Here is a 15,579-nt window from a genome sequence, read left to right as displayed (position 1 = left end):
TGTAATGACCTATATATGTCTGTTAGGTCTAATACAATTATTAAATTGTTTAAATTCTCTGTTTCCTTGTTGGTCCTCTATCTGGCTGTTCTATCTATAGAGGAGAGTGGTGTATTGAAGTCTCCTACTATTATTATTGAAATGTCAATCACTCCCTTCGGTCTTGCCAATGTTTGTCTCACGTACTTTGGAGCTCCTTGATTGGGAGCATATACATTTATGATTGCTATTTCTTCATGGTGAATTTTTCCTTTTATTAATATATAGTGTCCTTCTTTGTCTCTTATGATGTCTTTACATTTTAAAGTCTGTTTTGTCTGATATTAGTATCGCTACTCCCGCTTTCTTTTGGTTACAGCTTGTGCGGAACATCTTTTCCCGTCCTTTCACTTTCAATCTATTTGTATCCTTGTGTCTAAGATGAGTCTCTTTTAAGCAGCATATAGCTAGATTATATTGCTTAATCCATTCTTTTAATTAGTAAGTTTGTTCCTTTAACAAAGACACTTCTTGAATCCACCATCTTATGCTTTGGATTTTATTTGTAAAGTTTATATATAGTTTTCTCTCTTTCTCTTTTTATCCTTTAAGTTACCCTTTCTGGTACTCTTCAATTCTGTGCCCTCCTCCAGACTTCCCTCCCCTGTCTTTTCTTTTAGCCAGCAGAACTCCCTTTAGTATTTCTTTTTTTTTTTTTTTCCAGGGGTCATTCCCTTTATTTGTTTTTATTTTTATTTTTTTTTATACGGCAGGCACCAGGAATCGAACCCGGGTCCTCTGGCATGGCAGGCAAGCATTCTTGCCTGCTGGGCCACTGTGGCCCCCTTTAGTATTTCTTGTAGGGCTGGTCTCTTGCTGACAAATTCTCTCAGCATTTGTTGGTTTATGAAAAATTTTAATCTCTCCTTCACTTTTGAAGTACATTTTGTCTGGATACAGAATTTTCACTTGAAGTCTCTTTTAGGATCTAAAATGTATCATAGCATTGCCTTCTCAACTCCATAGTGCCAGTTAAGTAGTCCAGACTCATTCATATGTGGTTTCCCTAGTCTGTAGATTTTCTCTTGCTGCTTTCAGGATTTTCTGCTTCTCTTCAACATTTGACAAACTAATTAGGCCTATGTGGATTTATTTTATTTTGAGTTCATTGGCCTTCTTTGATTTGTATATTTATGCCTTTTATAAGGGCTGGGAAATTTTGCCCCATTATATCCTCAACTAATCTTCCTAGACGTTTATTCTTCTCTTCTTCTTCTGGGACACTGACAATTCTTATATTTGTGTGCTTTATTTTGTCAATCACTTTCCTGTGATCCAACTCAAATTTTTCCATCTTCTTTGTTAATTGCTCTTTTGTGTGTTCAAAATCAGTTGTGCTATCTTCTCGTTTGCATATTCTTTCTTCTGCCTCTTCAATTCTGCTTTTGTGTGTCTCTAGTAATATCTGCTATTTTTCTATTTATTCTTTCAAATTCCTCTTTATGCTCCTCTAGTGTCTTCTTGATTTCCTTTATGTCATCAGCCGTTCTACTGATTTTATTTAGTAGAGTTATATGAACATCTTTGATTAGTTGTTCCCAAGTCTTTGTCTCCTTGTGCTTTAATTTGGTCATTAGATTGGACTATATCTGTCTGTATCTTGATATTCTTAGTGATCTTCTGTTGCCTTAGAGGCATGTAAATGCATTGGTTGGGTTACTTTGGAAGTTTATTTCCTTCAGTGGTCTAAAGTTTGTATTTGTGGAATGGGTGTGGAGCAGGATGCAGGGTGTGGGGCAGGGCACAACAGTGTGGTGACAGTTTGTGGTGCAGGTATAGGCACAGGTTGGGATGCTACGCTGCTTCTATGTGCATGTGGTGAGGCTCAAGGTTGTAGAGCTGCAGTGCAGGGACTGTAGGGATAGGGTGCAGTTCAGGTAGGCCTTGGAGGGCGTATCAGGATGTGGCATGGGGGATACAGAGATAGAATTGGCAGGAGGCGGATGAGGGGCTGTGCAAAAGTATGGGGGCTGGTGCGCAGGCAGAATGTGGGTGGGCACTTGGAGCATGAGTGTCACGGGTATCAGGGTGTGTGATATGGGGCTGTGCTGGTTTGAAAGGATATATGTCCCCTAGAAAAAGCCATGTTTTAATCAAAATCCCATTTCATAGAGATAGAATAATCCTATTCAATACTGTATGTTTGAAACTGTAATCAGATCATCTCCTTGGAGATGTGATTTAATCAAGAGTGGTTGTTAAGCTGGATTAGGTGATGACATGTTTCACCCCATTTGGGTGGGTTTTGATAGGTTTCTGGAGTCCTATAAAAGGAAACATTTTGGAGAATGAAGGACATTTGGAGAGAGCAGAGAAAATGCTGCAGCGCCACGAAGCAGAGAGTCCATGAGCTAGCGACCTTTGGAGATGAAGAAGGAAAACGCTTCCTGGGGAACTTCGTGAAACCAGAAGCCAGGAGAGAAAGCTAGCAGATGACACCATGTTCACCATGTGCTCTTCCAGCTGAGAGAAAAGCCCTGAACTTCACCGGCCTTCTTGAATCAAGGTATCTTTCCCTGGATGCCTGTGATTGGACATTTCTACAGACTTGTTTAATTGGGACATTTTCTCAGCCTTAGAACTGTAAAGTAGCAACTTATTAAATTCCCTTTTTAAAAGCCATTCTGCTTCTGGTATATTGCATTCCTGCAGCTAGCAAACTGGAACAGTGGCAAAGAGGTCAGGACACAAGAAGTGCAGGACACTGGTGTGTCCTTGTACAGCGGGAGAGGTCCAGGGGGGCTGGGATGCAGATGCCTGAGTGTGCAGGGGCAGAGTACAGGTTGTGGGACATGGGTCGGGGCAGGTGATGTCAGGTGGGTGGTGCCCTTGCACAAGTGTACAGATGCAGTTGTGGTGTGGTGCATGCATGTGCAGGGTGGGGGCTTTGTAGCACAGATGTGCACGTGAGCACCTGCCAGATGTGGGAGCAGAGCACTTGTGCTGGGGGTGGGGCAATGGTGTGCACACATGTGGGGCAGGGGCAGGGGCAGTGGAGTGCAGAAGTCAAGATGCTGATGTGTGCATGGATGTGTGAGGGCCCAGTGGGTAGGATGTTGATGTGCACATGCGTGGGCCTGGGGGGCAGGGCCCTGGTGTGCATGTGTGCAGAGGTCAGGGGCAGTGGGGTGGGGTTATGCCTATGTGGGCTGTGGGCAGTTGTGGCCTGGATGGGAGTGTGTGGTGGGGCTGTCCCTGTGAGCAGGTCTGGGGGGCAGATGTGTAAAAATGATGTACACATGCACAGAGCTGGGGGGGCAGGGCAGAGTTGCATAACTGTATGGGCTGGGGTGGGTGTGGTATGCTCAATTAATTTTTATTTTTTATTATTTTTTTCTTTTGGCCAATTAATTTTTGAAAAGGTGGCAAAGACCTCTCATTTGGGAAAGAAAGAATACTCTTAAACAAAGGGTGCTGGGAAAAATGGATCTCCATTTGCAAAACAAAAAGGAGGACCCCTACCTCACACCATATACAAAGTGGATCAACATCCTAAATATAAGAACTAGAGCTAGCAAACTCCCAGTAAGGAAATGTAGGGAAGCATCTTCAGGATCTTGTGTTAGACAATGTTTTCTCAGACTTTACACCCAAAACACAAGCAATAAAAGAAAAAAATAGGTAAATGGGACCTCATCAAAATGAATAACTGTTGCACCTCAAAGGGCTTTTTCTTTTTAGATATTTTTATTGACAAATCTTCCCATACATCAGTCCACACATGGTATACATCAATGGCTCACAATATTTTCACAAAGTTGTGTATTCATGACCATGATCATTTATAGAACATTTGCATCACTCTAGAAAAAGAACTAAAGAAAACACTCATACATCCATACCCATTACCACTCCCTCTCATTGACTACTAGTATTTCTATCGACCCAGTTCATTTTACCCCTTATCCCTCCTATTATCCATTCAGTCTTAATCCATATTTTTCTACTCATTTGTCCATACCCTGGATAAAAGGAGCATCAGACACAAGGTTTCCACGATCACACAGTCACATTGTGAAAGCTATATAGTTATACAATTGTCTTCAAGAATCAAGGCTATTGGAACACAGCTCAACACTTTCAGGTACTCCTCTTCATAACTAAAAAAGGAATTCACCATATACACCATAAACTAAAAAGGGTTATCTCTATAATGGATAAGAATAACCTCCAGGATAACCCCTCGACTCTGAGTTCTCTCAGCCACTGAAACTGTATTTTCTCTAATTTCTCTCTTCCCCACTTTGTTCAAGGCTTTCTGAATCCCATGATGCTGAGTCCCGGCTCTTACTGGCAGTTCTGTCCCACACTGCCAGGGAGATTTACACCCCTGGGTGTCATGTTCCTTATAGCGGGGAAGGTAGTGAGTTTAAGTCAACCTGCCAAGTTGGCTTAAAGAGAGAGGCCCTATCTGAGAAACAAAAGAGGTTCTCTGGAGGTTACTCGTAGGCATAATTTTAAGTACGCTTAGCCTATCCTTTGCAGGAATAAGTTTCATAGGGGCAAACCCCAAGATCAAGGGCTCAGCCTATTGATTTGATTTGGTTACAAAGTACTTTAAAAAAAATGTTTTTATTGAGATATCTTCACATACATACAGTCCACCCAAAGTATACAATCAATGGCTCACAACATCATTACATAGTTGAGTATTCATCACCATGATCATTTTTAGGACATTTGCAACACTCCAGTAAAAGAAATAAAAAGGAAAAAGAAAAAAACTCACACATTCATACTGTTTACCACTCCCTCTTATTGACCAATAGTATTTTAATCTATAAATATTTTTTTTTTTACCCTTTATCCACCTTCCCCAATTACTTATTATCCTTATTTTTTTACTCATCTGTCCATACCCTGGGTAAAAGGAGGATCAGACATAAAGGTTTCATAATCACAAGTTCACATTGTGAAAGCTATATAGTTACACAATCGTCTTCAAGAATCGAGGCTACTGGAATATAATCAACAGTAGCAGGTACTTCCCTCTAGACACTCCAATACACCACAAACTAAAAAGGGATATCTATGTAATGTGTAGGAATAACCTTCCAGATAACCTCTTGAGTCTGTTTGAGAACTCTCAGCCACTGAAACTTTGTCTCATTTCTCTCTAATTGCTTTTGGTCAAGAAGGCTTTTGCAATCCCATGATGCTGGGTCCTGGGTCATCCCAGGAGTCCTGTCCCATGTTGCCAGAGAGATTTTACACTCCTGGGAGTCATGTCCCATGTAGAGGGGAGGGCAGAGAGTTCATTTGCCAAGTTGGCTTTAGCAAGAGGGGCCACATTTGAGAAACAAAAGAGGTTCTCATAGGGTGACTCTTAGGAATAATTATAAGTAGGCTTAGCTTCTTCTTTACAGGAATAAGTTTCATAGGGGCGAAACCCAAGATTGAAGGCTCAGTCTATAGAATTGTTTGTCCCCACTGCTTTTGAGAATATCAGGAATTCCCCAGATGGGGAAATTTAACATTTCCTCCTTTCTTTCCAGCCCCCCAAAGGAGACTTAGCAAGTATTTTTTTTTTTTTTTCTATGCCCAAATTACTCTGGGATATATCAGGGCACCACACTAAACTATACAAACCAAAGATCTCACGCCCTAATAAATATATTATGTAATTATTGCATTCAAATAAACGGACCATACAAGTCAAATTAGATAATGTGCTACCCCAAATAGAAATTTTGCTCCAAATAAACATCTCTTTCTTTGGTTTCACAAAATTTTGAGTTTTAAAACATGGACCATATCTTCCTTTACCCTGTATTCTGATTTACCTTAGTCTTATCCGGATCAGCTTCATCCATATCTCTAATAGAAGTCTGACCACTTTTTCAACTTTTTGAACAGTTGCTGTATGGGGTAATCCAGATTTTCATTGCTTCAGTGCACTAACTCAGAGTCTCAGGTGTCACATACATACCTGAAGTTTTAGGGAATGACCAGGTTATGCTCAGATAGCTCAGTATCTCAGAATTTAGAAATAACAGTTACAATTCAAGAATAGATGTGACTGCTGTAAGAGCGTAAAATCTAGGACCCCTTACAATAGGCCCCAACTTGATAACCCATGCTCTCGACTTCAATTCTCTGAATTTGTTTATTACGGTTGGTCCATATGAGTGAGGCATGGTAATATTTGTCTTGTGTTTTCTAAAATTTCATTCAACATACTGTCCTCAAGGTTCATTCACCTAGTTGCATGCCTTACCACCTTAACGGACTTTATCATGAAAGTAAAACAACAACCTACAAAATGGGAGAAAATACTTTAAAACCACATATCTGATAAAGATTTTATACCCAGAATATATAAAGAAATCCTTCAACTTAACAACAAAAAGACAACCCAATTTAAAAAATGGACAAAAGACTTCAATAGGTTTCCAAAGAAGATTTACTAATGCCTAGAAAGCACATGAAAAGATGCTCAATATCATTAGCCATTAGGGAAATGCAAATCAAAACCATGAGATACCATTTCACACCCACCAGAATGGCTGCTATTCAAAAAAAGGGGAAATAAATGTTTGAGAGGATGTGGAGAAATAGGAACACTCATTCATTGCAGGCAGCAATGTACAATGGTGCAGCTGCTGTGGAAGATAGTTTGGCAGTTCCTCAGTAAGCTAAGGACAGAACTACCACATGACTTGGTAATCCCAGTACTCAGTATATATGCAAACGAATTGAAAGGAGGAACTCAGATTATTTGCATACCAGTATTCATAGCAGCATTACTCACAGTTGCCATAAGATGGAAGCAACCTGAGTGTCTACCAACTAATGCATGAATAAATAAAATATGGTATATATATATATATACACACACACACACACACACACACACACACACACACACACACACAATGGAGTGTCATTCAGCCATAAGAAGGAATGAAGTCCTTACATATGTGACAACATCGATGAACCTTAGAGACATCGTATTGAGTGAAATAGCCTAGACAGAAAAGGACAAATATTGTATGACGTCACTAATTTGAAACTATTAGAATAAGCAAATTCATAAAGTCAGAATCTAGAATGTAGGTTACCAAGGGATGGAGTGGGGACAGGGAATGGGAAGTTAAATTGTACAGAGTTCCAATTTGGAATGATGGAAATGTTTTGATAATGGATGGTGGTGATGGTAGCACAAATTGTGAATACAATTAAGAGTACTGCAAGATATATCTGAATGTGATTAAAAGGGGAAATGTTAGATAGTGTACATGTTAACAGAATAAAAATTTAAAAAATATCCATGGAATTACAATACACAAACAGCATACTCTAAATAAATCCATGGACTTTAATTAATAATACAATTATAAAAACATGCCATCTATCAATTTATTTATTTAAAAATTTTTTAATTTTATTTTTTTAAATACCAAAAAACACATAACAAATGCAAACATTCCTCTTTTGATCATTCCGTTCTACCTATATAATCAGTAATTCACAATATCATCACATAGTTGCATATTCATCATCATGATCATTTCTTCATCCATCAATTTTTAACCAATTTTCCACACTAATGCAAGGTGTAGGTGGTGGGGTATTGTATGAGAATATCTGGATTTCATGCATGGGTGTTGTTCTGTAAAACCACAATTTTTTTTTTAATAAAGAAAAAAATAGTATTGAGGGTAGAGAAATTAAATGTTTCAGTTTTCTGGTTGGTAAAGCAAATACTGTGCAATGGGTTATCTTAAACAACAGGAACTTACTGGCTTCCAGTTTGAAAGCTAGAAGTTCAAAATCAAGTTGTCAGCAAGGTGATGCTTTCTCTCATAAGACTGTGGTGTTCTGGGGCTGGCTGCTGGTGATCTTCGGTCCTTGCTTTTTTGTCACATGGCAATGCACATGGCAACCTCTCCTGATTCTCCTTTTCTTCCAAGTTCCATTGACTTTCAGCTTCTGGCAGCTCCTTGAGACTCTCTCTGTGGCTTTCCCTATAATGCCTTCAGTAATAGGATTAAGACACATCCTAATTCAGTTTGGCCACACTTTAACTGAGGTAACCTCATCAATAGGTCCTATTGACAAGGGTTCACACCCATAGAAATGGATTAGAAACAAGTTTTTCTAGAGCACATAGTTCTAAACCACCATAGCAAGTGAAATCTGTTTGCAAATTAGGCTGAGGAAATGGTCTTTGGGGGCAGGAAAGATAAACATTATTGAGAGCACAGGCAGAATAGGGTTGATTCATTGAGACAGAGGAATTGAAGCAGCCCTGTAGACCTCTAAGGGAGTAAAGGTAAGGGAAGTCACTTTGAAAACAGAGGGGAACATATATAGCACATCTTAAGGTGGATAAAGGGGCTAAAATCTTGGAAGTGAGTGGAAACAATATGGAGTAGACTGTGGGAATCAGCCTGCTATCATGAAAAGCACCCTGATATTGGAGCTAGGAAAGCTGTTTGCAAACTGACTACACTAACCAGCTGCATGATCTTGGGCAAGTTACTCCATCTTTGTAGACTCATCTGTAAGGAGGCGGACAAAATCATTAACCACCCTTCTACCTCTAAAATTCTGATTCTATGAGAGTGCTACTTCCACCTACCTGTATTGGTTCTACCTAATAGAGCTACATAAAGTAAAATGTTGCACATGACAGGCTTTCAAATATTTGGAGCCAGACATCATGCTTTCCCTTACTTTTCTCTTCTCCATTGAAATAGCCTCTGCTCTTTCAACCATTTTTTTTATACCACTATTTCCTGGTAACATTCACCTGAACACATCTTTTAAAAATAGGCACCCAGAAATGTAAATGATACTTGTGACATAATTATCATGGGGGACCATGAGTTTTTACTAACTCCTGTTATTTGGTGAAACTATTTAGCATTTTATTAATTTTCATTTTAATTACTTATATACTTCCAGCCTCAACCTGCCTTTAACCCTCCTCTTCCTATTATCCACATACTAATATAGTTGTTTTTAAAATGCAGATTGTGGAAAGCAAGGAGGACTAAAATGGGTCTAATTGAGTTATGTTTATCTTGAACTTTGTGTAAAAACATGCTGACCATTTAGTAAATGAAAACTTTTTTTTTTTTGACAAGCGCATACTCTTTCAGGCTTCTACTAGTGGTCGGTGCATGTTATCATCACTTTATAAAATAGCAATTGCAATTTACTATGCATAGTGACCCCTATTGTAAGCAGAATCACTCAAGTATAACAGACTCCACTGCCCACATTTACAACCAATGAAGGGTTGGTTATAGTTATTAGAGACCCTAATCTCCATAAAATGCAGAGGAGAATAACTGAACACTGACCAATGAAATACTTGATAACATTTTTCAAGATGAGTATTTTTATTTAAAAATTTGACAAATCACATGGGCTTCCACCATATTTTGTTTTTCCTAGGAAAAGAACGTATTTAACAGAAACTACCCAGAACCACTGGGGTTTAAAAACTGGTAGAAATTTAGATTAATATTTACATACTTTCAGATTTTTATGTCCAGGGTAAATTCTAGGCAATGTAATTCTAGATCTATGATCCTAAACTAAATATCTAACTGGTGTGCCTTGAAATTGGTGTACTGGGAGGTTTGATCCCCTTGGTCCTCAGAAAGGCCCTTTCGATGGAACCTAGAGCAGCCAGAACCTTCCATACCTGTCAGGAATCACAAGGAGCCCTGGACTCTGGGGAACATGGCCAAGGAGGGACCCTACCATCTGGTCATCTACTTCAGCAGCAATTGTAGAATGCACTGTTGCTCATCAAAGACAAGGAAGCCATGAGGATGCTAGAGCAGTTGGCATTCTAGATAACTAAAGTACTGCTGGGCTGTGGGTGTTGTGGGGGCAGGAGCACTGGGCCAAGGCTCTGTGCTGGTGCAGCCAGACAACCTAGTTCTCTGCTTTCTGACCTTTGTCAATGATGTGCCCTCTAAATGGAATTCAAGCTATCGACAGTGGGACTTTTTTTTTTTTTTTACTTGGGCAGACACCAGGAATCAAACCCAGGTCTCTGGCATGGCAGGTGGCCCGCCCCAGTGTGACTGTTTTAACAATACATAGCTTAGTTATTTTGAAATATTTGGTATAAAAGATTTCAGTTGAATTAGAAATTCATTGGCATTATAAGAAATGATACATTACACTCGTTAGTGAAAGACTGTTAGATTTTTTAAAATTTATTTTAACTTCAATTGTAAAATTTTCAATTTTTTTGCATGGGCAGGCACCAGGAATTGAACCTGGGTCTCTGGCATGGCAGGTGAGAATTCTGCCCGTTGAGCCACCGTCGCACTGCCTCAATTAATTTTTAATGATATCATTCACATACCATAAAATTCATCCTTTAGGTGTCCAATTCAGGGTTTTTTGGTATATTCACAGAATTGTGCAACCATTACAATATAATTTCAAACATTTTCATCAACCTCCAAAAGCCCATTTCCATTAGTAGTCACTCTCCATTTCTCTCTACCCACAGATTCTGACAACCAGTAATCCACCTTCTATCTGTATGGAATTGCCTATTCTGAGCATTTCATATAAGTGGAATCATACATGTGGCCTCTTTGTGTCTGGTATCTTTCATCTAGCATAATGTTTTCAAGGTTCACCTTTCAACTATGCTGTAGCACACATTAATAATAATTCATTCCATTATATGGCTAAATAATATTCAATGTATGGATATATCACATTTTGTTTATCATATTTACAGGTGACTGATCACTCACTTGTGCAAACTTGTTTCTTGTATATAGTCCTTAAGAATTTCAGGACTCCATTACTAAAAAGTCTGGATTAGGAATTGCTGTACAAGTTTCAATTTGATATTAAAAAATCGATTCTCCCAGAAGGAAGCTCCCTTCTTTCATTAACATTTAAACTTAAGTGTCACAGAAATTTAAAATTTCTCTAAAATTATGTACATTTTCCTTTTCTTATTGTAATTATACAAAGATGGCATGTTATGCATTTTTTTCTCTAAGTCTCATGTACATATCCTTAAATCCTCTCAAGTTTATTCCAATTGTGCCATACAAAAACTATTTTTTCACATGTGCTGGGATGTGAAAAATTGCCCTAGAGAGAACCTCAGACTTTAAAGAGGATTTCTAATAGGGAAAAATGGCTACATTTATGATCCTTTATATGGCTTAATGAAAAAGTCAACATATTCATATAATTTTGCAAATTGATCCTATTTCCCCAGCCTTTATGAAATCCCATGGCTATAATGTGCAGGGGATAGCTAGACACCTATGGGTCAGTTTTGTGGGGGGTCAACCTTTTAACAGGCTGTGTTTATATTAAGTCCATCATTTTTTTTCTTGCTACAACTGATAAGATCATTTCAAGTTTACTAATGATTCTAAAACATACATACATACACACACACACGTATATTGTTATATAGTTTATTTAAAAAATAACAGTAATAAATGCTTTCCCTTGCTGGGGAATGACCTATCTATTCTCACTGGGTAAAGCCTTAAAAAGTAACAGCATTTTGTCAAAAAATGAACCTACATAATTGCACATATCATAAACCATTTAGAAATGCTAGCAAAGATTGCAGCTTTCTAAGGTCTTTATGAAACACACCTCAAAAGACCTTGATTTTAGTTGGAACCTTGATCTGAATAATATGGCTGTAACCAAGGCTCCTCAGTTATAAACAGAGATAAGATGAGCAGCTAGAAGAAGTCAGGTGTTTCAAGGCAACGGAATTCTGCTCTGATGTTAGGGTTTAATGATGTACTCACCTTTAAATTACTCTAAGAGCATTAAACACTTCAGCCTAAAGAAATTAGTCTAGGCACATACTCTATTCACTTTAAGTTAGAAGATACAGATCCAATCTCAGGAAACTAAAATAAACAAGAATTATCCACCCCCTCAAAACCCCATTCAAGCAGGGTCCATTATGCTACCACCATTACTTAGCTTCTAACAAACACGCACAAATAAATTATATTATCATCTATCATATACTAGGTGAGGGATGGCAGATGGGTTTTAACTCAAATTCCAACTCAGAAACGAACTGTGTTATAAAGGAATCTGGGTGTATGGGTGGTTCTGTGGAGGAATGCTTGCCTTCCACGTGGAAGACCTGGGTTCGATTCCTGGACCATGCCCCCACCCCCCTAAAAAAAGGAATCTGAGGTCATAGCTGGATTGGGAGAATAGCTCCCTATGTTTTAACTGGGTGGAATTTCTGACATGGGCACAAGAGAGATGAGAGGCAGTACTCATGCTTCATATCTGCAATTTTTATATTATCACAAAGGCCAAAGAGAGTGTGGTTACGTAGATTTGGAAAAATACAAAGTTCAATTTTTCTATTTGAATTACAATGTCTTTATATGGGGATTTAACTAGTTTCATGGACCTTAATCTCAATTAAAACAGAATGTCCATGGTGAGTGAGGGTTTCCCTTTTTGACTTTATAAAAATTAATGAGAAAATAATATTCTAAAGAAGGATGCATATAGAGGACTTTAAATCACCATTAAAAGCATCTTCCTAATTGTGCCTATGGGTAGAGGAGAGTACTTACTCTTGTATTTCTACTGCTGTGTTTCAAATAAAAAATAGTCCCAGTTTCCAGAGTGTGGGGAAAAATATCAGTTCCTGAAATAAATGTGTAAACACATAGAGCAGAGGCTATATAGATATATTTCCTCCATTTTGGTGACATGACCTAACCACATCTTTTCAACCCTAGTTTAAGGGGAAAAGATTCTAGAGGTAATATTTGAAGATTTTTTAAAATTTATTAAGGTATTCATTAGAAGAGCCAGGTGTATATATATGGAATATTTTTTACACTTAGACTTGTGTAAAATGTGGGGTAGGACTGTGGATTTGCCAGGAATGAATGAAATTCCAACTGTGCATAATTATCTACTGAACAAATCATGAGTATAATCAGGCAGCCCCCAAAACAGTGTTATGAAATGGTCATCGTGTTATCTCTTAAACGTTCAGATAGTCTGATTCAAACACTTAAACTGGGACTCATACCTAAGTCAGTGACTAAAAATCAACCAAAGATTTCCACTATAGCTACTGTAACTACTACCAGCAACTTCTGCAGAACTTGACTGGAACCTTTTATCTTTTTCTTTTCTTTTTTTACATGAGCATAAACTAGGAATTGAACCCGGGTCTTCAGCACGGCAGGCAAGAATTCTGCCACTGAGCCACAGTCATATAAGATTCCTTGACTGGAATCTTATATCCCTAACCAGAAGAAATCTATTTCATGTCTATATGTAAAAGCTACTTAGGTATTTGGCTAGAAAGTTGAGGACCACAGAAAATGATTTATAGAAAGAAAAAGAAATTGCTGACTTCTGGGATTGTAAAGAACAAAGGAAACTCAAACCAAGAAAAGGGTTGTTGGGGTCAGAGAGGCCCAGGGAGTGAGGGTACAAGTGTGAGAATTTGTTTCCATTCTTCTTCTTTTAGCAAGTTAGCACGGGACTGAGAAGCTAGTGGGAGATGGACAGCAAAGGTACAGGGGATGATAACTCCAGTTGTGCAGCGTCCATTCCCACAGCTCCTTAGATAAGGTTATGAAAGCCAAGCATTCACGGATGAACACTGTCAGGATACCAATTGTATCACTTTGGTTTATAACATTAACTTTATCTCTTGATTAAATCATTTTCTATCTGCTTTTGGCTCTATATCTTGAGTTTTCCTGATAAGGTGGGCAAACTTCTAGAACAGGAGGGAGTGCTAATCCCTTAGCTTGTCCTTTCCGAATACAAATATTAAACAAAAAAACAAACAACAAAATTATTCCCTATCAATCGACATGTTTTGTAAGTCTTTAGCTCATGCTCAGGTTTACAGGAAGTAAACACACTGGTTCTTAAAGCTTCCCTCTATGACAGAAGCCCCTGAAGAAATCAGCTGAAAGTTAATCTAGCCATGTTCACCTTCTAGAGTGAGTTGTTGTATAAATGCATCTAATACTGTTTTTGGGAAATATGACTCCCTGCCACTGCCCTTTCAGCACTAAAACCAGAGACAGAAAAAGGATTACAGGATATTCACAATTATTTGGTGGATTCCATATTTTGTTTTTAATCTGTGCCAGAGGAAATCACAAGATTGACAAAGAGGGGTATCCCTCTGAAATCTTGATACCACTACTCTGACTTGAAAGGCTAATTCGAGGATATACCCCTTGGCCAGTGCAGCATCAAAGGTGTCCTATGAGAGTCAGTGTGTTAAAAACCTATAAAGAACGGCTGTCTGGGAAAGGAGTCATCTTTAAATTGAGAAAAAACAGATAGAGGTCTGGATCTCTAGTGGATGCAAAATACATTTTGCTTCCTCTTCCTCTTCCTTTTCCTACCCCATCAGGATCTGTTTAGAATTTAAACACGTTCTAGGCCCAAGACAACCAAATGGCAAGAAAGGCTCAAAACAGTTTTTTTTTGATAGTTAGAGTTGCTGGAATCTGGACTGTGGCTGAATGGTAGGACTGCAGGACATTAGTGCTCATGAGGGCTTCTGTGGTTCCAGTAGACATAAATGATCTGCAATAGGTAGAAGGAGTTTTGGCAGGTGCATTAGTTGCCCATACCCACTGATGGGTAGCTTTTAAGGTAGGCAAAAACCCTGATACTTAGCTTAAAATATAAGCATAACACAAAGATCTTACGATATTAGGTGGATGGCAGCAAAGTGTAAGACAGAGGGACTTAGAGAGAGGGAAGATCTGCACCCTTAAATATGTTAATTAGAATGCATGGACATATGTAACCAAGAGTTTTCTTTACATTTAAAAATTAAACTTGCCCAGGTCATTAATTCTACACAATTAACGTTATTAAAACTACAACAACATACATTTAAAAAGGCAATTTTCCAAAATTCTATCTACTTAAAACAAAACAAAAAACAAAACATACACAATTACATACATCCAAACAGCCACTGCATTGCCAAAAAGAAGACATGTATAAATGTGTACTCAGAAAGCACATGTGCATGGATGCCAACATATACCCCTCTTTAGGAACCTGAGATGCATGTGGGCTGCAATGAAGGTCAAGAGATCTTGCTGCAGATCCGTTCAATGTCACTTATTTCTTTGGGACAATCTGAAGAAAGGATGAGAGGTGAGTCCTGAGTTACCACTACATCATCCTCAATTCGTACACCAAGACCACGAAACTTCTCTGGGGCATCCCTGTCATCCTCTGGAATATAAATGCCTGAGAAGCAGAAAAAGAGACATATTGCTCATCAATGACAGTAGATGAGTGATTTGGAACAAGCAATTCCCTAATCTGTAAAACTAGGATATTAATAGTACCTACCTAATACATTATTGATAAATAATACCTACCTAATACAATTATGAGGATTACGTGAGATAAACATACAAAAGTGTCTGATACATAATGGTCAATACATGTCAGCTATCATGATTAGAATATTTTATATATTAAATACAGGCTCCATATAACTACGACAATGTTGATCATGATTCTTTCATACTGTAGCAGCTC

At 38.3% G+C, this 15,579-nt stretch overlaps 1 protein-coding gene across 8 annotated transcripts in view; it reads right to left on the bottom strand.

The window, feature by feature from the left end:
• Positions 1 to 3,561: 3,561 nt before the first annotated feature.
• Positions 3,562 to 15,579, bottom strand: part of XPNPEP3 (X-prolyl aminopeptidase 3) — a 170,699-nt gene continuing 158,681 nt past the window's right edge. For 3 of the 8 annotated variants that reach the window (XM_077168950.1, XM_077168949.1, XM_077168951.1), the window contains one exon: positions 3,562 to 15,282. In XM_077168950.1, coding sequence (XP_077025065.1) covers positions 15,116 to 15,282 — 167 coding nt within the window. In that variant the 3' untranslated portion in view covers positions 3,562 to 15,115. The remainder of the gene's footprint in view (positions 15,283 to 15,579) is intronic. The other 5 variants (XM_077168945.1, XM_077168948.1, XM_077168947.1 and 2 more) reach the window with 3 other exon arrangements.

The sequence above is a fragment of the Tamandua tetradactyla genome, chromosome 7, assembly GCF_023851605.1.
Source record: "Tamandua tetradactyla isolate mTamTet1 chromosome 7, mTamTet1.pri, whole genome shotgun sequence".
NCBI lineage: Eukaryota > Metazoa > Chordata > Mammalia > Pilosa > Myrmecophagidae > Tamandua > Tamandua tetradactyla.
The sequence above is the reverse complement of the archived record's forward strand: the minus strand, read 5'-3'. Positions and strand labels throughout refer to the sequence as shown.